We start from the raw sequence: 21,941 nt of genomic DNA, 5'->3' as shown, positions 1-21,941 counted from the left end.
CAAATACAAATCGTTTACTTTACTGAACCCAATTCTTTATACGTAGATTATACCTGTGCATGTTTCATTTAAACTATCTCCTCTATAAAACAAAACACAGCTCCTGTGTACTGATATTCCTAAAGATTACTGAGGTACTTTATTTTACTCTTCAAAGGAAGTGTCTAGGAGGGATAATGCTAGCCTCCTGATCATCAATAAAATTACATTTCTCCCATTACCAAATGCTTTGTCGAGGCGGTGAGCATTATGCTTGTTGAAAGCTCCGCAGAACCAACTCTGCCACGTGCTCAACTAATCTGAAATACAATTTGCTGAAAACATCTGGTCCAGCGCTTAATTTGTAAATTAGGAGGTGCCGGTGCTCAAAGCCCTTCTCTTAAACATAAGGCTGCTGTAATTAAATCTGCACGCACTGAATACTGAGGCAGCGTAATCCTGAAGCCATCTCGGGCCTCTTCAATCCATTTACGGCCACCCCTGCCCCTTCAGCTCATCCTGCAACTTTCTACTTTCTCCCTTTATGACGCTTTTTAGTTTTTCCTTCTTCCGACTTTCACATATGTGTCTATTGCTCGCAGCAAATGCTTGAGGAATAAGAATAAGCCCCAGCCCTAAAAAATAAGTGCCGGTGCCCAGCACCGGAAACAACAAGCACAAATTAAGCACTGATCTCGTCTGACCAACCCACTGCCTCCAATATTTTTTCCAGACTTCCACCTGATAAATATACTTTACGCGCCCTTGCTCTCCACACAGAATGCGGTTAAAAAATATCCGTATGTACTCCTGTGTCAGCGTCACTGCTTTCACCTGTCTTGTAATTAACTCCAGCTTTTGAATCTGCCTTGTCTGGTTTCACACACTTGTCACCATCAGCGCTGAGATCTCCACTCTGGTCTCTTTAGTACAACGCGCTTCACATAAACGAGGATTTGCATCAAAACTTGGATAAAACAGACCGAGTCATTGTTCGATTCCAAATTTCAAAATGTACTTCATTAGGATGAAACATTGTCTCATCCGGTGCTTAACATCCGATACCGTTTTAAATAATATCAGACATGCCAATTACCATGTCCAATTTGTGACAGACAAAAAATTATTTGCAGGTCATGACAGAGAGAATGACAAAATTAAACTCACATCCCACAAGGTACTATGGGGGGATGGAGGGGGGTGGCTTTTTAGTCGGGTTCCCCTCATTACTCTTCAAACTTTCACTTTTCCCTATTGACATACCATTTAATAACAAATGCCCTGTCGCATTTGCTAATCTATAAAAATTAGTTGTTCTGTAGCAGAAACACTTTTTAAATACTTCTTAAGAAAAAATATTATCTGATCTGCCTCCACATTCACATTCTGGCAACCAATTCTTTTATTTGTCAAAACTTCCTTCATTGCTTTCTGTACTGTTTCTTTACAAACCGCTTGTGCGCCAGTCTGAGGCCTTTTTGGGCTCCCAAGGTCGTCAAGAGGTTACTGGGCATGAATTGGTGACAATGTCTTTTCCCCTGGTGTCCTGGGCCACAATACTGATGTACTCACTCTGAACGACCAAGGGGCATATTTATACTCCATTTGCGTAATTTTTTTAATGCAAATTCGGCACAAAACTAACTCCATATTTATATTTTGACGCTAGACACGTCTAACGCCAAAATATTTGAGTTTGCACCAATATTTAGATATGTGACCCTACCTTGCGTCAATGAGATGCAAGGTAGGCGTTCCCATCTAAAAAATGGTGCTAATCCCATAGCCCCATATTTACCCCCGTACTAAAATGACGCCCGGGTGAGAAGATGGACTAAATAATGGTGGAAAGCTTGCTTTGCACCAATATTTAACGCCAGGGTCAGACCAGGCGTTATGGGAACTGTGACCCATTTCCATGGGTAAACACCATGGAATGGGTCCACCGGTGCCCACCTCAAACCCAGGAACACCCCCACCCATCCCAGAGGGACACCAGAGGATGGGGGACCCCATCCCAGGTAAGTAGGGTAAGAACAGTTAAGTTTTTTATTTTTATTAAAGTGCCATCGGGGGCCCAACTTGGGCCCCTGCGTGGCACAGGGTGCAATGGCCATGCCCAGGGGACACTGGTCCCCTGTGCTGGGCTTTGGGGTGATGGGCATGACTCCTGTCTTTTCTAAAGCAGGAGTCGTGGTACGGATGGTTTTGCGGCATGAAATGACGCTAGGCTGGTTAGAGGCATATTTCTTTGCCTCTAACCCTCCTAATATCATTTTTTGGTGTAAAACCCCCTTCTCCCATACCACCACCTCTACCCGGCTAATGTCATTTTGTTTTTTTTGCTAGCCCACCCTTTGCACCGGCTTGCGCCATTCCATAAATATAGTGCCCGGCTGGCGCTCAGGAATGGTGCAAGCCAGTGCTAAACCTTTTGATGCAAAATTGCGTTAGTGCAGTTTTGCATCATAAAGTATAAATATGCCCCCAAGTGCCCCATTTTAGCCCTTGAGTCTTTATAGTAAGAGAGGTTGCGCTATCAAGACTTTCTACAAGAGGTGGTGGGAGGGTAGAACATTAAAAACAAAGTGACATCAAATAGCAGGTAAAAATCCCCAAAATCTAGACAGTTCTTATATTCAGTAAGGAAAAGCATATTACTTACTAGTAAGTAACTGTTATACAATTTAAACTCTGGTAGACACCAAACAAAAGATGGGCCTTGCCCCTTCTGGGCTAGACTAAAACCCCCCAAATTTCTTTGTAGCTCTAGATCGGTTTAACATCCATCCCAATAGCCAATGTTAACCTGTGAGTGTTTGCTCATTCACATATGGATCTGTTTAGCTGCACTTTGGTCTGGAGTATGTCAAATGTTTTTAGAGATTTACTTCAAAGGAAAAACACTAATGTCCCTGTTAGTTTTGGTTATAGTGATTGTAAAGTGCTCAGCATCTGCTATAAAACCCAAAACGTGTTCAAAGTTACTCAAAGACCCGCCGTCAAAAGTAACGAACTGTTCACCATTCTTTAAGTTAAATACAACTTTTTCCTTGAGGTCCTCCAGTGGTGGCCAAGGTCGTAGGGATGACTGGAGTCCATGTCCAGTTGCCCGGGGTACTGTAAGGGTCAGGGTAGCTAGTGTGTAGTTTACCCTAGTTGTCACTATATGGTGAGTAAGGATATGGGGCTAATATTTCTGAACCAACCTGTCAACGTAGACTGATTCCTGTGGCAAAAGACACCAATGGGTCAGGGAACACACACACCAGGTAGTTGGGAGCTCAGTTGCCAGTGAACTGACCTGGACAAGGGTAGTGACTAGGGGTCAAACTGATATTGCCAAAACCACTTTATCTAGGAAGCAGATTCCAATAGTTGTCTAATGAGGGCCAATTGGATGTGACTCCAGGCCAGCTGTAAAAGTCTGTATTTCTCAGGACTTATGAAGGACCAATGGGAAATTAAAGTGCCACCTTGTGCCACATTTGCAGCATTTATTTTTACGCAAAAGTGGCGTTAAGGTGGCATTTCCTATGCACCATATTTACAAAGTGGTGCAATGCTTGCATTGCGCCGATTTGTAAACCCTTGCGCCACATTATGCCTTCACCCGGCATAATGTATGCAAGGGGGGTGTTCCCCATTAGGGCGGCTGAAAAAATGGTGCAAGGAAATCTATGAGATTTCCTTGCGCCATTTTTTTCGGCACTTTTAACGCCTGCTCAAAGCAGGCGTTAAAAGGGGGCATACCATTATTTAGAATTGTCCCTTATGTACTCTGCAGGAGTGGCGCCAACATTTTGGTTCTACTCCTGCAGAGCACATCAATAGTGTCACATAAAATGATGCTATTGCCCCCTATCCGGCACCATGGTGCACTGTATTTTAAATACAGCACACACATGGAGGCGGTAGGGGGGTGCAAAGGGGTGCAAGGAAAGTGGCGCTGCACTGAGTGCAGCCCCACTTTCCTTAATTCTGCCCATAACTATAGGAACCCTACAGCATGGAACAGTCAGTTTGGAACAGATTCATGCTTCTCTATGACTTGGAGCATTGGAGCCTATGGTGAGTACAGTGATGGAACCTGTCTTGGGCCCATATGTTGGTGTGCTTGGTATGCCTTCTCATGGGTTGTTGGATTTGTGATAACCTTGTGCCACCTGATAAAACTGTCCAACAGGGGTGTCCCTGGCAGGCCTTGCTAGGCAACTGGCCTTTGGTTGTCATATGTGAGACTGGCCCCGTCCTCCTGGCAGGGCACTCCACCTTTTTCTGCAAGTTGTGCAGATTCCTGCCAGGCATCTAAATAGGTCTCTGCTGGAATTGGGCCCAGTTCAGAGAGAGAGTAGCTTTGCTGCAGAAGTCTTCTGCACTGATGTGTAGGTCCACGGCCCGAGGGCAGGAACCCTTAATAATGTACTGTTCAAAAAGGGCAGTATGCATCTTCCACTGATGTCCCAGCGCTGTCAATTGGGTGGCCGGTACCTTTTAAACTGGCCTGGTGTGGCATGATCTTGGTGTTATCACCTCCTCTCCATGTCATGCAGCCCCACTGCCCTTCCTGAGACAGCTTTAGGCTGGTTCTGAGAAAAGATGGAATGACTCCAGAGAGAAGCCAACACCCAGAAAAATTCAGATCCCAGAGAGAGAATGGAGAGGTTGAGTTTCACTCTGGCAGAGAAACTGCTGCTACATCAAAAGAAATCGTAATGTACTGGCATCCATCCAAGACAGCTGCTGTGAGTGGCAATACAGGAGATGTATACATACAGGCTGCAATGTTTGAAATGAGCATTGGGAGCCCACAGAGAGGAAACCACCAGCTTGGACAGCTAGCATACATGTGGAGCCAAGGGACGCCACTGTTTTTCCATCTTGGTATTCCTGCGAAACCATACAAGACACTCAAATACAATATTCATGCATGTTGCAACATCATGAAACCAAAAGCACCAGTTATATTGAACTATCACTCTTACCCAGTGCAAGCCAGTAGCAGCCACCACACAAGGGTATAGGTAAGAAGGAAAAGGCTGATTAAAAATGATACTTTTATATGTACTGACGCCCCTTTAAGTCAATACACAGGCAGACTAGACAGGACAGTAGTCACCATCACAAAGAGAGGTGATCCTTGGGTGCTTCGTCACAAACCTCTCAGTCGGAAGCACTATACTAAGAACCCACTTCCCAGGGCAACTGGAGAGTCCAAAACTCTGATCATCCAGAAAGAGGAAGGAACAACCAAGGCTTTACTGAACAAAGAAGGGTAAGAAACACATGTATTGTTGGGAATGGGAACCCAGGTGAAAAAGAAACCCCTGTAAAAAGGAGCCAATCGAACAGGAGACACAGGATATGAATGAGTGCCAAGAGGGTTCTTCCCCAATCAGCAACCGTGAGGACACTTTATCCCAGCGGTGACTGTCACATATGTCAAGGGGAGTGGGGGCTGACAGGTGAAACATTTTTCAAAAAGAAAACCTCCACCATCCGTCTTCCACCACCGTCTACACTTTATTAATCTCTTAATATTAGTTAATTTTCCAACCAGTCACAGACCCACTGACGATGCTTTGCAGACCCCCAGGGGTCACCGGACGACCGGTTAGGAACCAGTGCTTTAGAGTATTAACATTATTGAGGACTGCATCTACCAGAACACATTGTGAAAACTGGTAGAGGCAGACGTCACTGTGCTCATAGACATCATTTAGGGGTCGCAGGAGCTTGCCCCTTGCGGCCCCTGGCACTGCCTTTGCAACCCCTCACCTCAGAGGTGGCAAGATCAGTGCCAGTAACTAAGGAACAGCTCGTCTTTATGAACGTTGCTTGGGGCTCCACTGCCTTGTTTTCAATCAGTTTTTTAATTACATTAATAGTGAATAATATACGATTATTCACTATTATGTCATAAAAAATGGAGCACAGTTAGCTGGAATATGACCCTCTTTGGTAGCTGAGGTAAGTCAAAAACACATTTAAATGTATTTTGTGTGCATGCTTGCAGGCTAGAGTGTCCTATGTATCATAGACCGAGAGGGAAGTGGATAGTTCCCTTGTCGTTCTCTTGGAATAAAGGAATATGGAGAAGTATCTAGAATTCTTTCAGAGTACTTGATGTCGATCTGAAAGATAAGGATGAGAATGATTTCATGAACTTTTTTATTACATTTTGTTATGTAATGGTCTTTTTAAGTTAATGTAGATTTGCGGCCAGATGTATGAAATTTTTTTGCACTCGCAAACAGTGCGAATCGCAAAATTCGTCCGTTTGCGAGTGCAAAAAAGTGGTGTGCGATGTATGAAAGGCATTCGCAGACCACAAAGAAGAAATCGCAAAAATTGAGATTTCTTGCGTTGCGACCTGGTTTTGCGAGTCACATTTTGCGATTCGCAAAATCAAAATCGCAAGGAGATGCTGCAAAAAATCACAAATTGCGATTTTTCGCAGAATGGCATTTTGCACATGCAAAATACCATTAAAAGAAACCAGGTGGTAACCTGGAGCAAAATTTAAAAATGCATTTAAAATGCATTTTTAAATTGTACATGTAAAGCACACATGCCCTTTTGGCATGTGTGCACCTTAAAAGTCCCCAAAAATGTTTTTGGGGTGCAGCAGAGGGGGCCTTAGGCCCCCAGCACCCTGGGCTTTTGCATTTCCAAAATTGCGATTTCTGATTCAGAAATTGCAATTTTGGAAATGCAAAAAATTTGCAGATATGGGCCAACGGGCCCATAGCTGTGAATGAGACCGGTATCGCAATTTGCGATTCGGTAATAGCATTTGCGATTTTTAAGAAATCGCTATTACCGATTCGCAAATGTGATACTTGGCACTTTGTGAGTCGGAAATAGTGATTTCTTAAAAATCGCTATTTCCGAATCGCAAAGGGCCGTGATGATACATCTGGCCCTCGGTCTTATTGATTTTGTGACCTTAGTTTAATCAGTTAGATCACTATTTGTTAGTAGGATTTTATCTTTACAGGATTTCAATATTTATTAATTAATATACAGGGAGTGCAGAATTATTAGGCAAATGAGTATTTTGACCACATCATCCTCTTCATGCATGTTGTCTTACTCCAAGCTGTATAGGCTCGAAAGCCTACTACCAATTAAGCATATTAGGTGATGTGCATCTCTGTAATGAGAAGGGGTGTGGTCTAATGACATCAACACCCTATGTCAGGTGTGCATAATTATTAGGCAACTTCCTTTCCTTTGGCAAAATGGGTCAAAAGAAGGACTTGACAGGCTCAGAAAAGTCAAAAATAGAGAGATATCTTGCAGAGGGATGCAGCACTCTTAAAATTGCAAAGCTTCTGAAGCGTGATCATCGAACAATCAAGCGTTTCATTCAAAATAGTCAACAGGGTCGCAAGAAGCGTGTGGAAAAACCAAGGCGCAAAATAACTGCCCATGAACTGAGAAAAGTCAAGCGTGCAGCTGCCACTTGCCACCAGTTTGGCCATATTTCAGAGCTGCAACATCACTGGAGTGCCCAAAAGCACAAGGTGTGCAATACTCAGAGACATGGCCAAGGTAAGAAAGGCTGAAAGACGACCACCACTGAACAAGACACACAAGCTGAAACGTCAAGACTGGGCCAAGAAATATCTCAAGACTGATTTTTCTAAGGTTTTATGGACTGATGAAATGAGAGTGAGTCTTGATGGGCCAGATGGATGGGCCCGTGGCTGGATTGGTAAAGGGCAGTGAGCTCCAGTCCGACTCAGACGCCAGCAAGGTGGAGGTGGAGTACTGGTTTGGGCTGGTATCATCAAAGATGAGCTTGTGGGGCCTTTTCGGGTTGAGGATGGAGTCAAGCTCAACTCCCAGTCCTACTGCCAGTTCCTGGAAGACACCTTCTTCAAGCAGTGGTACAGGAAGAAGTCTGCATCCTTCAAGAAAAACATGATTTTCATGCAGAACAATGCTCCATCACACGCGTCCAAGTACTCCACAGCGTGGCTGGCAAGAAAGGGTATAAAAGAAGGAAATCTAATGACATGGCCTCCTTGTTCACCTGATCTGAACCCCATTGAGAACCTGTGGTCCATCATCAAATGTGAGATTTACAAGGAGGGAAAACAGTACACCTCTCTGAACAGTGTCTGGGAGGCTGTGGTTGCTGCTGCACGCAATGTTGATGGTGAACAGATCAAAACACTGACAGAATCCATGGATGGCAGGCTTTTGAGTGTCCTTGCAATGAAAGGTGGCTATATTGGTCACTGATTTGTTTTTGTTTTGTTTTTGAATGTCAGAAATGTATATTTGTGAATGTTGAGATGTTATATTGGTTTCACTGGTAATAATAAATAATTGAAATGGGTATATATTTGTTTTTTGTTAAGTTGCCTAATAATTATGCACAGTAATAGTCACCTGCACACACAGATATCCCCCTAACATAGCTAAAACTAAAAACAAACTAAAAACTACCTCCAAAAATATTCAGCTTTGATATTTATGAGTTTTTTGGGTTCATTGAGAACATGGTTGTTGTTCAATAATAAAATTAATCCTCAAAAATACAACTTGCCTAATAATTCTGCACTCCCTGTATATGTACATGTATGTTTTGATGAATGGCGATATTCACCGAATAAAGTAAAGTTAGCTAGTGTAACTCCCAAGACTGTTCCTCTGAACACACCTTCACAGAGTTTCAATGCAACCCAAACTAGGGTGTCCCACAATGCTTTATTCTAAAAGAACATGAAAAAATAACAAAACTGAGGGCACAGGAGACACTTATGGAAGATTTGGCAATGTCCAGAAGACGGGATAATTGCTTACACTTTATACCGAGAGCTCAAGACAGCTGGAGGGAGTGATACCTGCGGCTTCCAAATGCAGGGCTTCTTGTGCCTTTAGATGCTCCCTGGAGACAAGTACATTAGGATTAGAGAGGTCCTCCACTGGGAACCGATAACACACTGGAGCTGAGACACAGACCCTGACACTGCATTCTTTGGAAACCTGCCCTCAGCGTGTTATGTTATGCTATATCTATTGGTATGGTGCGCATGTCATCCAGCAGGGTATCCTGTTGCCTTAGAAGTGGGGTGCAGACTTAGGGTCTATTGGAAGATCCAGATTTTTTAGTTGCCTACGGAATTATAGGATGGAGCTGGTAACTCCGATGTAGTAGGAGAGATGGTTCCAGGCTTTGGGGGCTACATAGAAAAAGTCATGGACCCTGTCTGTGGCTCAGCACATGCATGGAATGTGTGGGAGGAGCAGGTTGGCCAAGCGGAGTGTCTGTAACTGGATGCAGCTGTTAAAGTATGCTGGACCTTGGTTGAATAGTGCTTTGTAAGTGTGTGAGAAGTTTGAAAAGGTCACATCTGTGGATAGGGAGCCAGTGGATGTCCATGAAGTGTTGCCCTAGTCCAGTCTGCTGGTGATGAGAGCTTAGACGGACTTTCGGGTGCCAAGTGGGAGCAATCTGAAAACATTCTTGAGTAGCTTGAGGGTATGGAGCATGGATGCATCCAGAGTTCTGTCCCTGACTACCAACTTGCTGAATGCCTTGTGGGGCTTCAGTTATGAAACAGTGATGTAGCCTCAACAACGGTTAAGATCTACTTGGTTGCCTTATGGACTTTTGCTGTATGTCGGGTAGTGGAGCCACCATCTCTCCTACCCTTTTGGCAGCTTTTCATCCCCCCCGAAGTCTCCAGGTTGCTGTTGCTGGAATGATAGCAGGATTACAAATATGATGGTCCACTCTTCTGCCATAGTGGCCTAATGGATATATCAGCAATTTAATTTTTTTCTTATCACAGGACCTAAGAGCAGAAGTCTTTGTTAAAATCAAAACTATAGTCTAGCCTGCTGTGGGAGATTTTTGTCAGCATGTAGAGGACATTTTTATGTCTTGGACTGCCATGATTTACTTTGCATTGTCAAGCATTGTTTAAATGGCCACCTTAACAAATTGGGAGTGGGCACTGAGATGTCACGCTGAATGTTATTGGCTGGGTTATGGAGTTTTAGCAGAGAGGATCCATCAGTGCCTCAGCATTAAAAAAAATACATCTCCAACCTCAAAATGAGGTGAGGAAGCTGGAAGTCTGGTGGACAAAACATACAACAAATTTTAGACAAATATCCTTTCCATCCTGCTGTAAATCAGTCCTTACACACAGGCACATGCATGAACACGTACTTAAAGACACATGATAAGAGTTGCAGGTCCATTCCTGTCGCATAGACCTTCAAACCTACACATAGGTCCTAAGTCTCAAAAGTAAACTTACACTTCAATGGAAGTTTACTACTTTTTTGCTACACACAAACTTAGTTAATAGTAACTTCACAACTGCGGATACTCTGCAGTCGGGGGCGGAGAACTCCACATATAAAAAGTTATGCCTGCTCTATTTGCCCTGATTGCGGAGATTCCACACTTGTAAACTTACTATTAACCCAGAATTTGTGAATTGCAAAAAAATAAAAACTTACACAGAGCTGTAAGTTTACTTTTGTGAATCAGGCCCAGTGTCAGGGCATCTACCCTTAATGCTCCTGTGGCTGAGCTTCTCTTGGGTCTGAATTCATTGCCCTCTGTCCTGATCCCTAAGGGATCTTGGAGTGATACATGGAGCTCCGCCCTTGAGATTGACAGAAGCAGGGGCTGCTTGTAAAGGGACTGAGGAGAGACATGGTATTGAATTGGTAGTGAAATTGACTGCAGAATTCTCTATCATGGCCATCATAAATTTGCAGCCAGGACAGTGAGGGTGTCACAAGGGACAACACACAATTGAAGAAGTAGGATGAGAACGAGGATTACACGGGTGAGCTCGGGACAGGCATCCACCCACATGTGAAAACCCGGCTGCGCTGTGTTGGAGGTGGGGGCAGATGCTATGTGAAATGTAAGTGCTCTGAAATGGTGCTTTCCTGGAGGTACTAATATGTGCACTGCTACACTTGGAAACTTTGCAAGGGGCCTTTGTCAGATATGTGGTTTGGTGCAATACTGGAGCAAGTGTGGATGTCTGCATATGGAGCTACTGTAATATGGAGGGCTATTAGGCTGAACTGATTGGAAATTAACGCTATATGGCCTTTGGTAAACGTTGTTTCAGTCCAGTCCATTTTTCAATCATTTGGGAAGCATCCTGGATGGGGAAGCATGGGTTGGTGCGTGTCCTGGAACATGTGGAAGGCATTACAATATACTGAGGTCTTAATACATACACATTGGCTAATTCTGCTTTTCACAAACATTCACTGCAGGAGAATATGTGCATATGTGGAGGTGTCAGGGGAGAATGTGAATATAATGTATAGTGTGCAGGGCGCCAGAGCGCCTTCCTAATCGATTGTGCACGTGTGTGCTGCAGTGAACCTCCTAAAGGCCACTAGAATTATAAAAAATGATGGGGACCAAATTGAGTGACTACGTTCTCATTTTTGCAGATTGCCTGAGTGATCAGGACGAGTACCTTCAAATATGTTTGAAGAGAAACCCTTCACAAGAGGTAGGTGGGGACATTTTCAAATGTCCTTTGTAGTGTTACATTGCTTCTTATGTGTGCATCTGTGGGTAGCAACAGTTATATATAACACTGTACTAGATCTAATTGTTAACCATTTTCAGGTACGAGAAAGGGGAAAAGTTTTAGTTTAGAATCTGTTTAATAATAGAATAATTAATAGGTACCTGGTTAAAAATATATATTTTTTAATTTGCAAGAGTCTTGGGAGATCATATATATATATATATGTATATATATATATATATATTTCCAATTTTTATCATATAGAATGATATTTGCCCTCCACCGGAGGACAATATACCATCAACATTTGCTTATAGAAACATATTATTAAGGAATAACAGAAGGAGAGTAACTATTGCTAGATTACGGATCTAGAGAAACAATGGACATCTAAAACACATTTTTAAAAGAAGAGAACAAGTTAAATATATGGCAACATATCGAAGATTTGAGCGTGGACATAATACGGATATCTTTATATCGTGAAAGTAGCAGCCCCAGCAAATATTTTAGAAGGTCCAGCAGTCACAAGAAATGCAATGGCGAGTGAGTTGGTCTAACATGTTTTGGTATCGGCCACAAGTTTGATGACTTTTACAAAACATTTGATGACTGAATTTGCCAAGCACTTCTCCTGATCCTACGAGCAAGAACTAGAAGAATTCTGTCAATTGGATATAAACACCACTTTATGGGACAGTTTTGGGGAGCCTCTACGGGCTGGGGATTTATTGGGACTCTTACTGGCAAGTGATGCGATTTCAAACTTACTGTGCTAATAACAATGGTCAAAAGTTAGAATTTTCATTGACAATTTCATAAGATGATTTGTAGAATTGTCCACAAGTTTTTTGGCCTGGCTTGACAGCGCAGCTGTCGCAGGACTTTACATGGTAACTAGAAAGAGCTTTAGGAAGTAGCATTGAGAAAGGGATTAGATCTTCTCGTCAAAGGTTTTGATTGGGCCGAAGATGTGTGCTTTTACTGAAAAAAGAGTGCCTGTGCTGCCTTCTTTGCCTTGTGGGAGAGTTTGTGTTTATGTCTGTAGTACTGGAGGCTTGAGTTGTTGTACTGCCGCCCAGACCCTGCCCGATGAGAGCTCCCGAGTCCTCCCCAGGTGGGAGGTACATGCAGCGAAGATGCAAGCCTGATTTATTTATTACGTAAAATTATGATATAGGCACTAGGCCTGACATATTTATTGTCAGAATCCTATGATAAAACCTATCTGCCTTTACAGGTGTATTATCACACTGTGTTGAAGATGAAGACAGGTATTTTGTTACATGAATTCTCTCTGATTACTGTACTAGGCAGTGGTTCTGATGTTGGTTACCGCTCTGACATTCTATTGGCGTAGAAGATTTGCACTGTGATGATCCTTGTTATGCCCTCTTAACCAAGGCTATAAATTATTTTGCCAAATTCAATTTTGTAAATATTTGTAATTTTTAGACTGTATCGTTGAAGGCTGCCTTATGGGAAAGTTTATGTTAAATTAAAGTTTAAAATGGGGTCATCTTACACCTGTTAGTCTTCCTGAGGCAGTAACTGCATATGTGGAAGTGGAATTTCAAAAATTGTAATTTAAAATCCAATTTCAGATTAAAGTGGTCGGAATTTGAGCACCAACTTTTTGTGAATCTGATGATGCTTTGCAAACTGGCCTATTTACTAATATGTTTACAAAATATTTAATCAGTGTGGGTTGCAATTCGATCTACCTCATTAATATTATTGAGGTAAGTCACAAAATGCGACCCCTTACGATTCACTGCCATCACATTGATGGTGTCCCTCTGGGGTCATCAGATCACCATGTCTGTGACTGTTTTTAAATAAAGCAAACCTTTGTTTAATGCACCATGTTTTCTGTAAAAACAGAATGCATTTTAAAAACAAATGATTTTAAAACTACTTTTTAAGAGTAGGAAATGGTCCCATGGACCCCTGTCTACTCCCAAAAATTGTTTTGATCATTCGCAAAGAGGAAGGGATCCTTTGGGGACCCCTCATGCTTTGTCAGTGGGTTACCAGTACCTTTTAGTAGTCGGCAAATTATTGATATTTTGCTACCAGATTTTGGACACAACGACATTAATACTTACCATAAGGAATTGTTATGTGGAAGGGACACCCTAAACACATCTTTTCCAAATAGCTCTTCCTTTGAATTACATAAGCAAATTTAGGGGTTCAGTAACATGTTACTGGATCACTAAATGGATTTAGTACATTAGATTGGACATGTGATTTACTGAGGAGTAGGGTACGCAACCAGAAAATGTGTTTGTACATCTGGTTCCAAAACCCTATTCTGTGGACAATTAGAATCCTTACATTTTACATATTGGTGTTTGTATACTTTGTATACCCTAGTCCCCCAGCATGGAATGTTGCCTTCAGCGCTGACCAGTGTCTTGCATCTGTTGTGCTGCACCGGAGCAGTTCTCAGCATTACCATGCCTGTAATTGTATCTCATGCAACAACTGTACTGATACACTGAACCCAAAATGTTGTTTCAGCCAAAATGGAGAGGCATCTCCCTACTACGCAAGAGTCACTCTTGCAGGACATCCAGGTTGCACAAATGATAATAAGGAATCTTCACCGGAAGCTTATTGTGGAATGCAAAGAGAAAGAGAGACTACATTGTGCCTACGAAAGCATGAAGTCTGCTCTGACAGATGCAACCAACGCCAAGGTAGGAAAAAATTACTTTTTTAACACTAATCACTAGAGCATGTACACGTGATTGCTTCATGGCTGGGGTTCCACAATTGCTCAATTTATAAAGTGTGGCTTTTTGGCTAAGGCTCCACATAAAAGGCACAAAAGGTAATGGGAGGCATGCTTGTAAATTGTCTAACCACCACCAGTCACTTGTAGTAGCATTGCAACTCATCGTTTTTTGCTGATCATAGCACCTCTAATTAGACCCAGCCATATGCATATCATCCTTGGCCCTGCTCCAACAGGAACAGTACAGCCTGAACAGTCAAGACAGGTCCTCTCTGAACCAGAAAACAAACAATCCAAGACCTCTATCAGACTAGCTGGACCTCTTCATTAGGGTGCAGCATGGTTTTAGTAGCACAGTGAGTATGAATCCTATGCCTTGGCCTACCCTTGTTACATTAAACACACAAAAGATGATGGGAGAGATGCTTACTAACCTATGCTAGACAGGACACAGGCACCTTTACACTATGGTGCAAAGCTGTGTGGCACTAGGCAGTCTAATTGTGCGCCAACACTAGGAAGACTGGAAGAATGTGCCATATTTTAGTAGATATGGAGCTGCTCTTTTCACTCATTTTCAACTTTGGTTCCTGCACAGCGTTGCATGAGGTTTTAGTAAACCTACCCCATGTGGCTAATCCTGTGATGAGATAAAGGGTCAAATAGCACATGATGTCACTTCCACTACCCCTGGCATTTTATTTGAGTAAATCAACAACGGGACAGCTCAGTTCCAGACCTGTGGTGTCCAGTTCATGGAACCATTGCTTTCCTAGACTGAGAGTAAATGTTAGCTTGGACCTTAGGCCTTGTTTCTATTTCATGGTTCACAAAGGGATTATAAATTGCATGTGTATGCAGAATTGTAGACTAGTTCTTCCTGAACATTTGCGATGATTCTGAAATTCTCCAATTTTACATCTAGACCTGGTATGATGGTGGAAGGTTAGGGAAATTTCCAAAGGAAATCCTATATAAATCAAAGAACACACCCAAATGAATAAAATACCCAAAAGTACTTTTCATAAACCTTCTCCAATTCCAGCCTTCCATAACCATTGGTGTAGACAAATTTGAAGGTTCAGAGTTTACCAGATCAAAGATATGCACAAAGACAAGGAAGCAGGATAAATATTAATAAAACACAACCCATACTGACTGTGCATATCTTTACGGCATAAACTAGCAACACCCACATTCAGCAGACTGTTGCCTTAAGAGGAGTAAATATCCAAATATATGCATATCATGCACAGAAACTGAGACACTCACTGAGCTCAGTTGATACCCACTGTTTCATACACACAGGTACCAGAAAAGTTACTGAGTGGTCTATGGAACTCTATAAGTTGTGCCTTACGTGTCTAACCACAGTGATAAAGTGCTCTGGCCTTTTGTATGTCTCACAGTTTGTACTTAGTCAGGGCACACATATTAATTTTGCTACTAAAATTAATTCACATACAGAACCTGTTAGTGATTATGAGCCAGATGTATGAAATATTTATTTAGTTCCTAAATAGCGACTCCTTAAAAATCACTATTTAGAAAATAGAAAATGGTATTTTAAAAATAGAGATTCCCTAATAGCTATTCCTACAGCTATTCCTTCGCTATTTAGATAATACCAAACTGTTTGTTCCTATGGGCCTAAAGGCCCATTGGTACAAATGGTTTAGCATTTCCTAATTTGCAAATCCCTAATAGGAAATCACAAATTAGGAAATGCTAAGGCAAGAGTGACGTTCAGCCTCAGGCTCCCCTTGCTGCACCCGGAAAAAGTGGTGCACGTGTAAAGCGTACACATGCCCTGGGGGCATGTGTGTGCTTTAATGCACTTAAAAAAAAAGAAAATTGGAGTGTTTTTTTATTTTAATTGCACATGATTACCATTGACTTTGAGTCGATAATAATAGCATTTCCTAAATGCCCAATTTGCACTTTGGAAATTCTGTGTACATGTGCATAGAAAATCGCAATTAGTAAATCCCTATTTGCGATTTCCTATTTGGGTTTTGCAAAATGCAATTTCTACTGGGTAAAAATCGCATTTTGCTATTCCCAAAGAGCCCTTGTACATGCCAAAAGGCTTTTTAGCATTTCTTAACATGTCGTACATCTCGCCCTATGAGGCAAAAGGATGAGAGGGTCCATTTGGAGGTAGCATGTTTTGTGCCGGTTTCCCAGTTGAGGGGTTGTCCAAACACATCCAGCAAGTCTGTGAAGGAGAAGTACAGGCTTGAATCATTTGGACAGCTTTGACTTCCCAAACCACCCATGCCAAAACGTGACCACACCCCAAAACACACTCACGTGCCACCATGAATGCAATCCAGGTGCTGTGACCTATAAACACATTATTTATCTACACAAATAAGCTCCTGCCCACCAGAGTTCAGCAATGCCAGAGCTATGGTATCTTCAGTGTCTATTTAATTTATTTGTAAACTTTAGCTGACATTTCTATTTTATGAGGCAAGTGTCCTCTACCCCTCATGATGATGCTTGCTCTAAAGAACGAACGTACAGCACCAAACATAACAGCTTGGGCCCAAATTTAAAACTTAGCAGCTACAGAGCATGCACTCAAAATACCTTGAAGTCTCATCTGCCCCATTTCGAGTGCTAAGCCATGTATACTATCTTAATAGGGCAGAAGGGACATCCACGTTTGTGGAAGATGTCTCACACCCGCCAGGCATTAAATATAGCCCCAGTCTCTACTAATAAAAACAATTTGTTCCCCTAGCTTTTTTTTTTACCAAATAAGTGTATTTCAGAATTAGCAGTCCTCTTGTTAGTCTCTGTGTCCTCTTCATAATCTCTTTGGATGTCACTGGATGTCACTGAAGTTGTCTGAAAGTTGAGGCTGTTCCAGTCCCTCTTTAGCCATGGACACTAGACTCCCTCATCATTCATCTGGACCCAAACATACCCATGCTCCTTCACTAGTGGATTAGGGGTCTTCTCACCAAAGTAGAATTGACAACCACTACCTTCTCAATCCATGCCAGAGCTGGGTACGTGTCCCCTAAAAGACATGGGATGCATATTTGTGCACTCTCTGGCTAATAATTTCCATTATTCTCTTCTGTTCCTGATCCCTCCACCTCCTTTTTAAGATTAGGAGGAGCCCGCCTTAGGCCGTGCTTTATCTCAGTTAGCCACCATGCTGGAAGAGACTCAGGTATCCGGCTTAGCTTTTGGACGTGCTAGAGGTCTGCCCAAATTGTCATTCTTGGTGGGTTTTTGTACATTCAAGCCCTTTCCACTTCCATTGGACCCAATGTTAGTTCAGTCTTCCGTAGGATAACTTCATGGGCAGAGTGTAGGAAGTATGAGTTAAAATATATAAAGAAGCTCAAAGGCTGCCTTTTTGCACAATAACTGCCTGTCTGAAATGGTACTCTGCAATCTGTTAACAAATTTAACGTAATTTATTAACACCAAAGCAGACTTTAAAAGCAAAGGTTTGTTCATTCACTAATAATGATAATAATAATTGTTAGATATCCCTGCTGTGGTTTTCCCTCAACCTTTTGCCTTCAATCCTCCTGTTGTTGCGGACTTCGTTTTTGCTGGCCTTACGACTCTGATCACTTTACCGTATGTTTAATTTATTTGGAAGTCCCTAGTAGAGTAGTACTGCATGTACACAGGGCCTGTAAATTAAATGCTGTTAGTGGGCATATAGCGCATATTGTGCCACCCACGTAAGTAGTCCTTTAAACATGTCCCAGACCTGCCACTGCACCATTTGTGCATTTGCCAGGACCAATCACCCCTACTGTATGCCCTGCACAGCTCAGAGGGCAAGGTGCAGTTTATTTCAAAAGTTGGGCGTGAAATTTTAAGTTTTATATGTCATGGTAGTAAAAAAAATCATTCACTGCTGTAAGGCCTACCTCTCCAATAAGATATAATTTGGCACCCTGATTACATTTAATAAGTAGTAACATTCAAATGGGAGAAAATATGAACATTGAGTTTGTCTGTGGACCTGTCATTTAAAACCCTATTTAATGGTAAAGCTGAATTGAAAGTCATAATTCTGAAAATGCCATGTTCAGAGAGTTGTCTTTTTCCTTTCCTAATCATTTGGTGCCTACATCGTGCATCCTGGTTCACATGACTAGATATGTCTGCCTGATGACACTCACAAAGGGTTTAACACTAGTCCTTTGTGACCCCAGAGAAGCACTAGACATAACAGAAAGGCTGGAACCCCAAGCACCTCTATGGGTTAAAGTTGAATTGGTGTGGGATAATGGTTGGCTGTGGATAAGATGTGCTCATCTACTAACCATCCCCAGGGCCCTCATCCTCTCCAATACCTATCACCCCCTTTAGACTCAGTTACTTTCACACGTCTACTCCCCCCAGAACACACCACACCCCACCCCCTGGCCCCCTCCACTGTATTCTCACCCCCCCTCCTCGGCCGATGTTACTGTTATTGTTATTGTTTTTATTACTATGCATACACTCTCTCCCTATCCTCTTCTCTATACCTTTTCCATAGCTCCTTATCTATCTTTCACCTCCTCCCCTCTTTCTCTCTTCTCACGAATGTTGTGTCTTTGTTACTGTATTCTCCTTTCTGTTACTGGCTCTCCTACCTTCTAGCTCAGAACTAACCCTCAATCAGTAGCGCATCATATCAGATGTTCGCTATTCCTAGGGCTTCAATCTAGCACAAACCCCTCTCACCCTTTTATCAACATTATCTATATCGGCTCAAAATCTGCTTAGTCTGTTAAGACATCCTTGGCACCTCAGCATCCCCCAGTGTGTTCTTGATCAGTTAAGTTATATCATCACCTATCTTCTCCTTCCCTATCCCTTCAGCATGTCTATAGATCCTCTTCCTCAGACCTATGCGTCAGGTTTTCCTTCTTTATACTCTAATCTCTCTCGTTTGTTAACTGTCCCAGCCTTACAAACCCCGTGACCTACACGAACCACTCATCTCCTTCCATGGATCTCTCCGTTAGGGACCTCCCACCACGTCGTTTCCCTTGCCCCCACCCACAGCGGCAGTTGCTACAGTGGGAGGAGGTGGGGGAAAACTAATAGATGGGGAGTTGCCCAAAATTTGGATCGTTTGGGAATACTATCACGGGGACATGATTGGAGCCATGAACGTACCCTTATACAACTATAAGACTGCTTGTGTTAAACTATTAATTGCACTGTACTACGGAGATATGATTTTGGTATTGAAGCCATGTTTGACATTTGTTTGCCCCGAACATATCTTATATTCGCACGACTATAGACTCCTCCATTTCTGTAATTGCTGGGTCTCTGTAAGAGACACTTGTCTATTGCATGTTGAATGTGATTTACGCAATATGTTAATACTCCTATTCTCAATTGTTGATTCTACAATCTTTAATAAAGAAACACAACACAGAAAATAAATTGGTGTGGGGTTTTTCTTCTGTTGTGTTTTCCACTTTAGTGCTGCATAGTTAATTTATACATTGCATCTAAGTTAAGCCTGACTGTTTTGTGCCACTTTACCAGAGGTTTAAGTTCAGGTTAATTTGGGGTTTGCTTGTTGTTCAGCCTGACAAGAATTGTGGATGCTGCTTGAGTAGGGTTTCGCCCACCTTAACCAGTAACCCAATTTCCTATAATAAAATATTTAACAATAGTAATAATCATTATTATTATTATTATTATTATTATTATTATTATTATTGTTGTTGTTATTGATATTATTATTATTACTATTTTTATTGTTATTAATATTATTATTATTATTATTTTCATTATTATTTTTTGTTATTATTGGGGTTATTATTATGATTATTCTTTTACTAATAATAACGAGGAAGAAGACTAATATTATTACTACTACTACTACTATTATTAATAACAATGATACTTATAATATTAATAATTCTTACAACTAATATTAATAATGATTATACTAACTCCTCATCAGGAGTAGTAAGTGCTATATAAATACAATTTACAATTACAATACTACTACTGCTAATAATAATAATAATATTTGGGCAGAAATCCTATCTCGTCCTTAATTCTTGTCTTGCTACAACATTTCCCATCTGTGCAAATAAGTCTGCTATGTCTCTTCCTGCACAACTAACAACAGTTCAGGGAATCATTGTTGCACAAGAGTAACTTATTTGTTTCTCTTCCTTGTATTTCCTGCGTGTAAGGTCTACGTTCTCAAGGGCTGAAATAATTCTTTGTTGCACTATTTCTGTGCTTTTAGGATGAGTTTGAATTTGTCGCTGAGGACTTGAAGGCGGCAAAGACTCGAATGTGCCACAGACTGCAGCAGGTAAAGTCGGGAGATGAGAGGATGCTACTTGCTTCTCGATTATTATGGATGTGACTTCAGGACTTGCTCCATAAGCAGATTTAAAAAAAAGTAAACATGGTGCTGCTTCAATGGGCTTTTTAGGTCTGGGCTACAGTCAGCATTAGCTGTCTATTGTTTCCAGTATATCTAGAGAGGGTGCTGAGTCAGCCCCTTGCTTATAGTTGGATGGCTTTATCTATCTCTGTTCCCTGCTCCTGATTCAATGGCTTTCTTCTCTATTCTTGTGTTTGTCCTTCCTAGGATCCTTCCAGTGTCACACTGTTCTGATTGGATGAATTGTATCTTTCCAATGCATACCTGCGGGGACTCTTACTTTCTTTAGTGTGGATCACTACATGGGAATACATGTGTTTCTTTTCTATCTTACCCCATTGCTTCCAATGCCTGGGACATGCTGTCTTTTATTTTTCGCCTGCCTGGATGTTCCTGCCTCTCCACACTCCCCGGGTTTATGGCCCGCTCACTCTTTCATCTCACTCCTCCCTGATATTGGCTGACCCACTTTCCCTCCTGCGACCGCAATCTGCATTGATTTATTTTTTATGATTATTTTTCTTACCTTAGTAAGACAGCTGTAAAAACATTTGTGCACTGTTTTATCTTTTTTTAAATTAACCAATCTAACACGGCTGTCACACAAAGAGGTGTGAGCTTTCTGCACTTAACTAAAACAGCTACCCTGTACAGAGATCAGGAAATGGGCTGACCTCATCTATAGGACCCTTGACACTCTAAAAGACAGATACTGCAGTTCCATCCTTCACACCCACAATCTAGCAAATAGCGGTGGCCAGGAAAACTAATCAGTAGTTCCTCTCATAAAAAGAACCTAACTGAATTTCTAAGGGTAGCCCTCTTCCCTCTTTCTCCACCTCAGTGTCTGGGCCTCATCCCTCCAGCTTCAGGAATATCAGACTCACATTGTCTTGGAAAACAACCTCACTTCCATTTTGTGCACATGGACCATCCAGGGGCTTCCACAATCGGAACTCTGGCTCACTTATACATGTAATGTATTAACAAAACAGACTGCATACATATACATGCAAATAAAATGCACTGGGATAGCACTTGGACCTGGATTAGTGCACATACGTAGAAATTTACATGAGTGGGCCAGCTGGCCTTCACTCCATTGAAACAGGTAAAAAGAGTTGGTCACAAATACTCATTCGCAAAACACTATGTGCTCTCGCCACCGCTCTGCATCCTAAACTCCAGACACGGACAGTAACCCAATGTCAAACAAGTGGGGTCACTCTTGGTGCACCACATCAGGTCCAGGGCAGGCCCAGGACCTCACTCCTGTCAAGAATCAAGCCCAGGC

At 42.0% G+C, this 21,941-nt stretch overlaps 1 protein-coding gene across 1 annotated transcript in view; it reads left to right on the top strand.

Annotated features, from left to right (window-relative positions):
- Positions 1-11,428: 11,428 nt before the first annotated feature.
- The window catches only part of LOC138265436 (coiled-coil domain-containing protein 150-like), a 232,185-nt gene continuing 221,672 nt past the window's right edge, over positions 11,429-21,941 (top strand). The window contains exons 1-3 of the mRNA XM_069213138.1: positions 11,429-11,492; positions 14,040-14,218; positions 20,504-20,572. Of these exons, the coding sequence (XP_069069239.1) occupies positions 11,465-11,492; positions 14,040-14,218; positions 20,504-20,572 (276 nt within the window). The 5' untranslated portion in view covers positions 11,429-11,464. The remainder of the gene's footprint in view (positions 11,493-14,039; positions 14,219-20,503; positions 20,573-21,941) is intronic.

This window comes from Pleurodeles waltl, chromosome 11 (assembly GCF_031143425.1).
Source record: "Pleurodeles waltl isolate 20211129_DDA chromosome 11, aPleWal1.hap1.20221129, whole genome shotgun sequence".
NCBI lineage: Eukaryota > Metazoa > Chordata > Amphibia > Caudata > Salamandridae > Pleurodeles > Pleurodeles waltl.
Note: the sequence above shows the minus strand (reverse complement) of the source record. Positions and strands in the feature narration are given on the sequence as shown.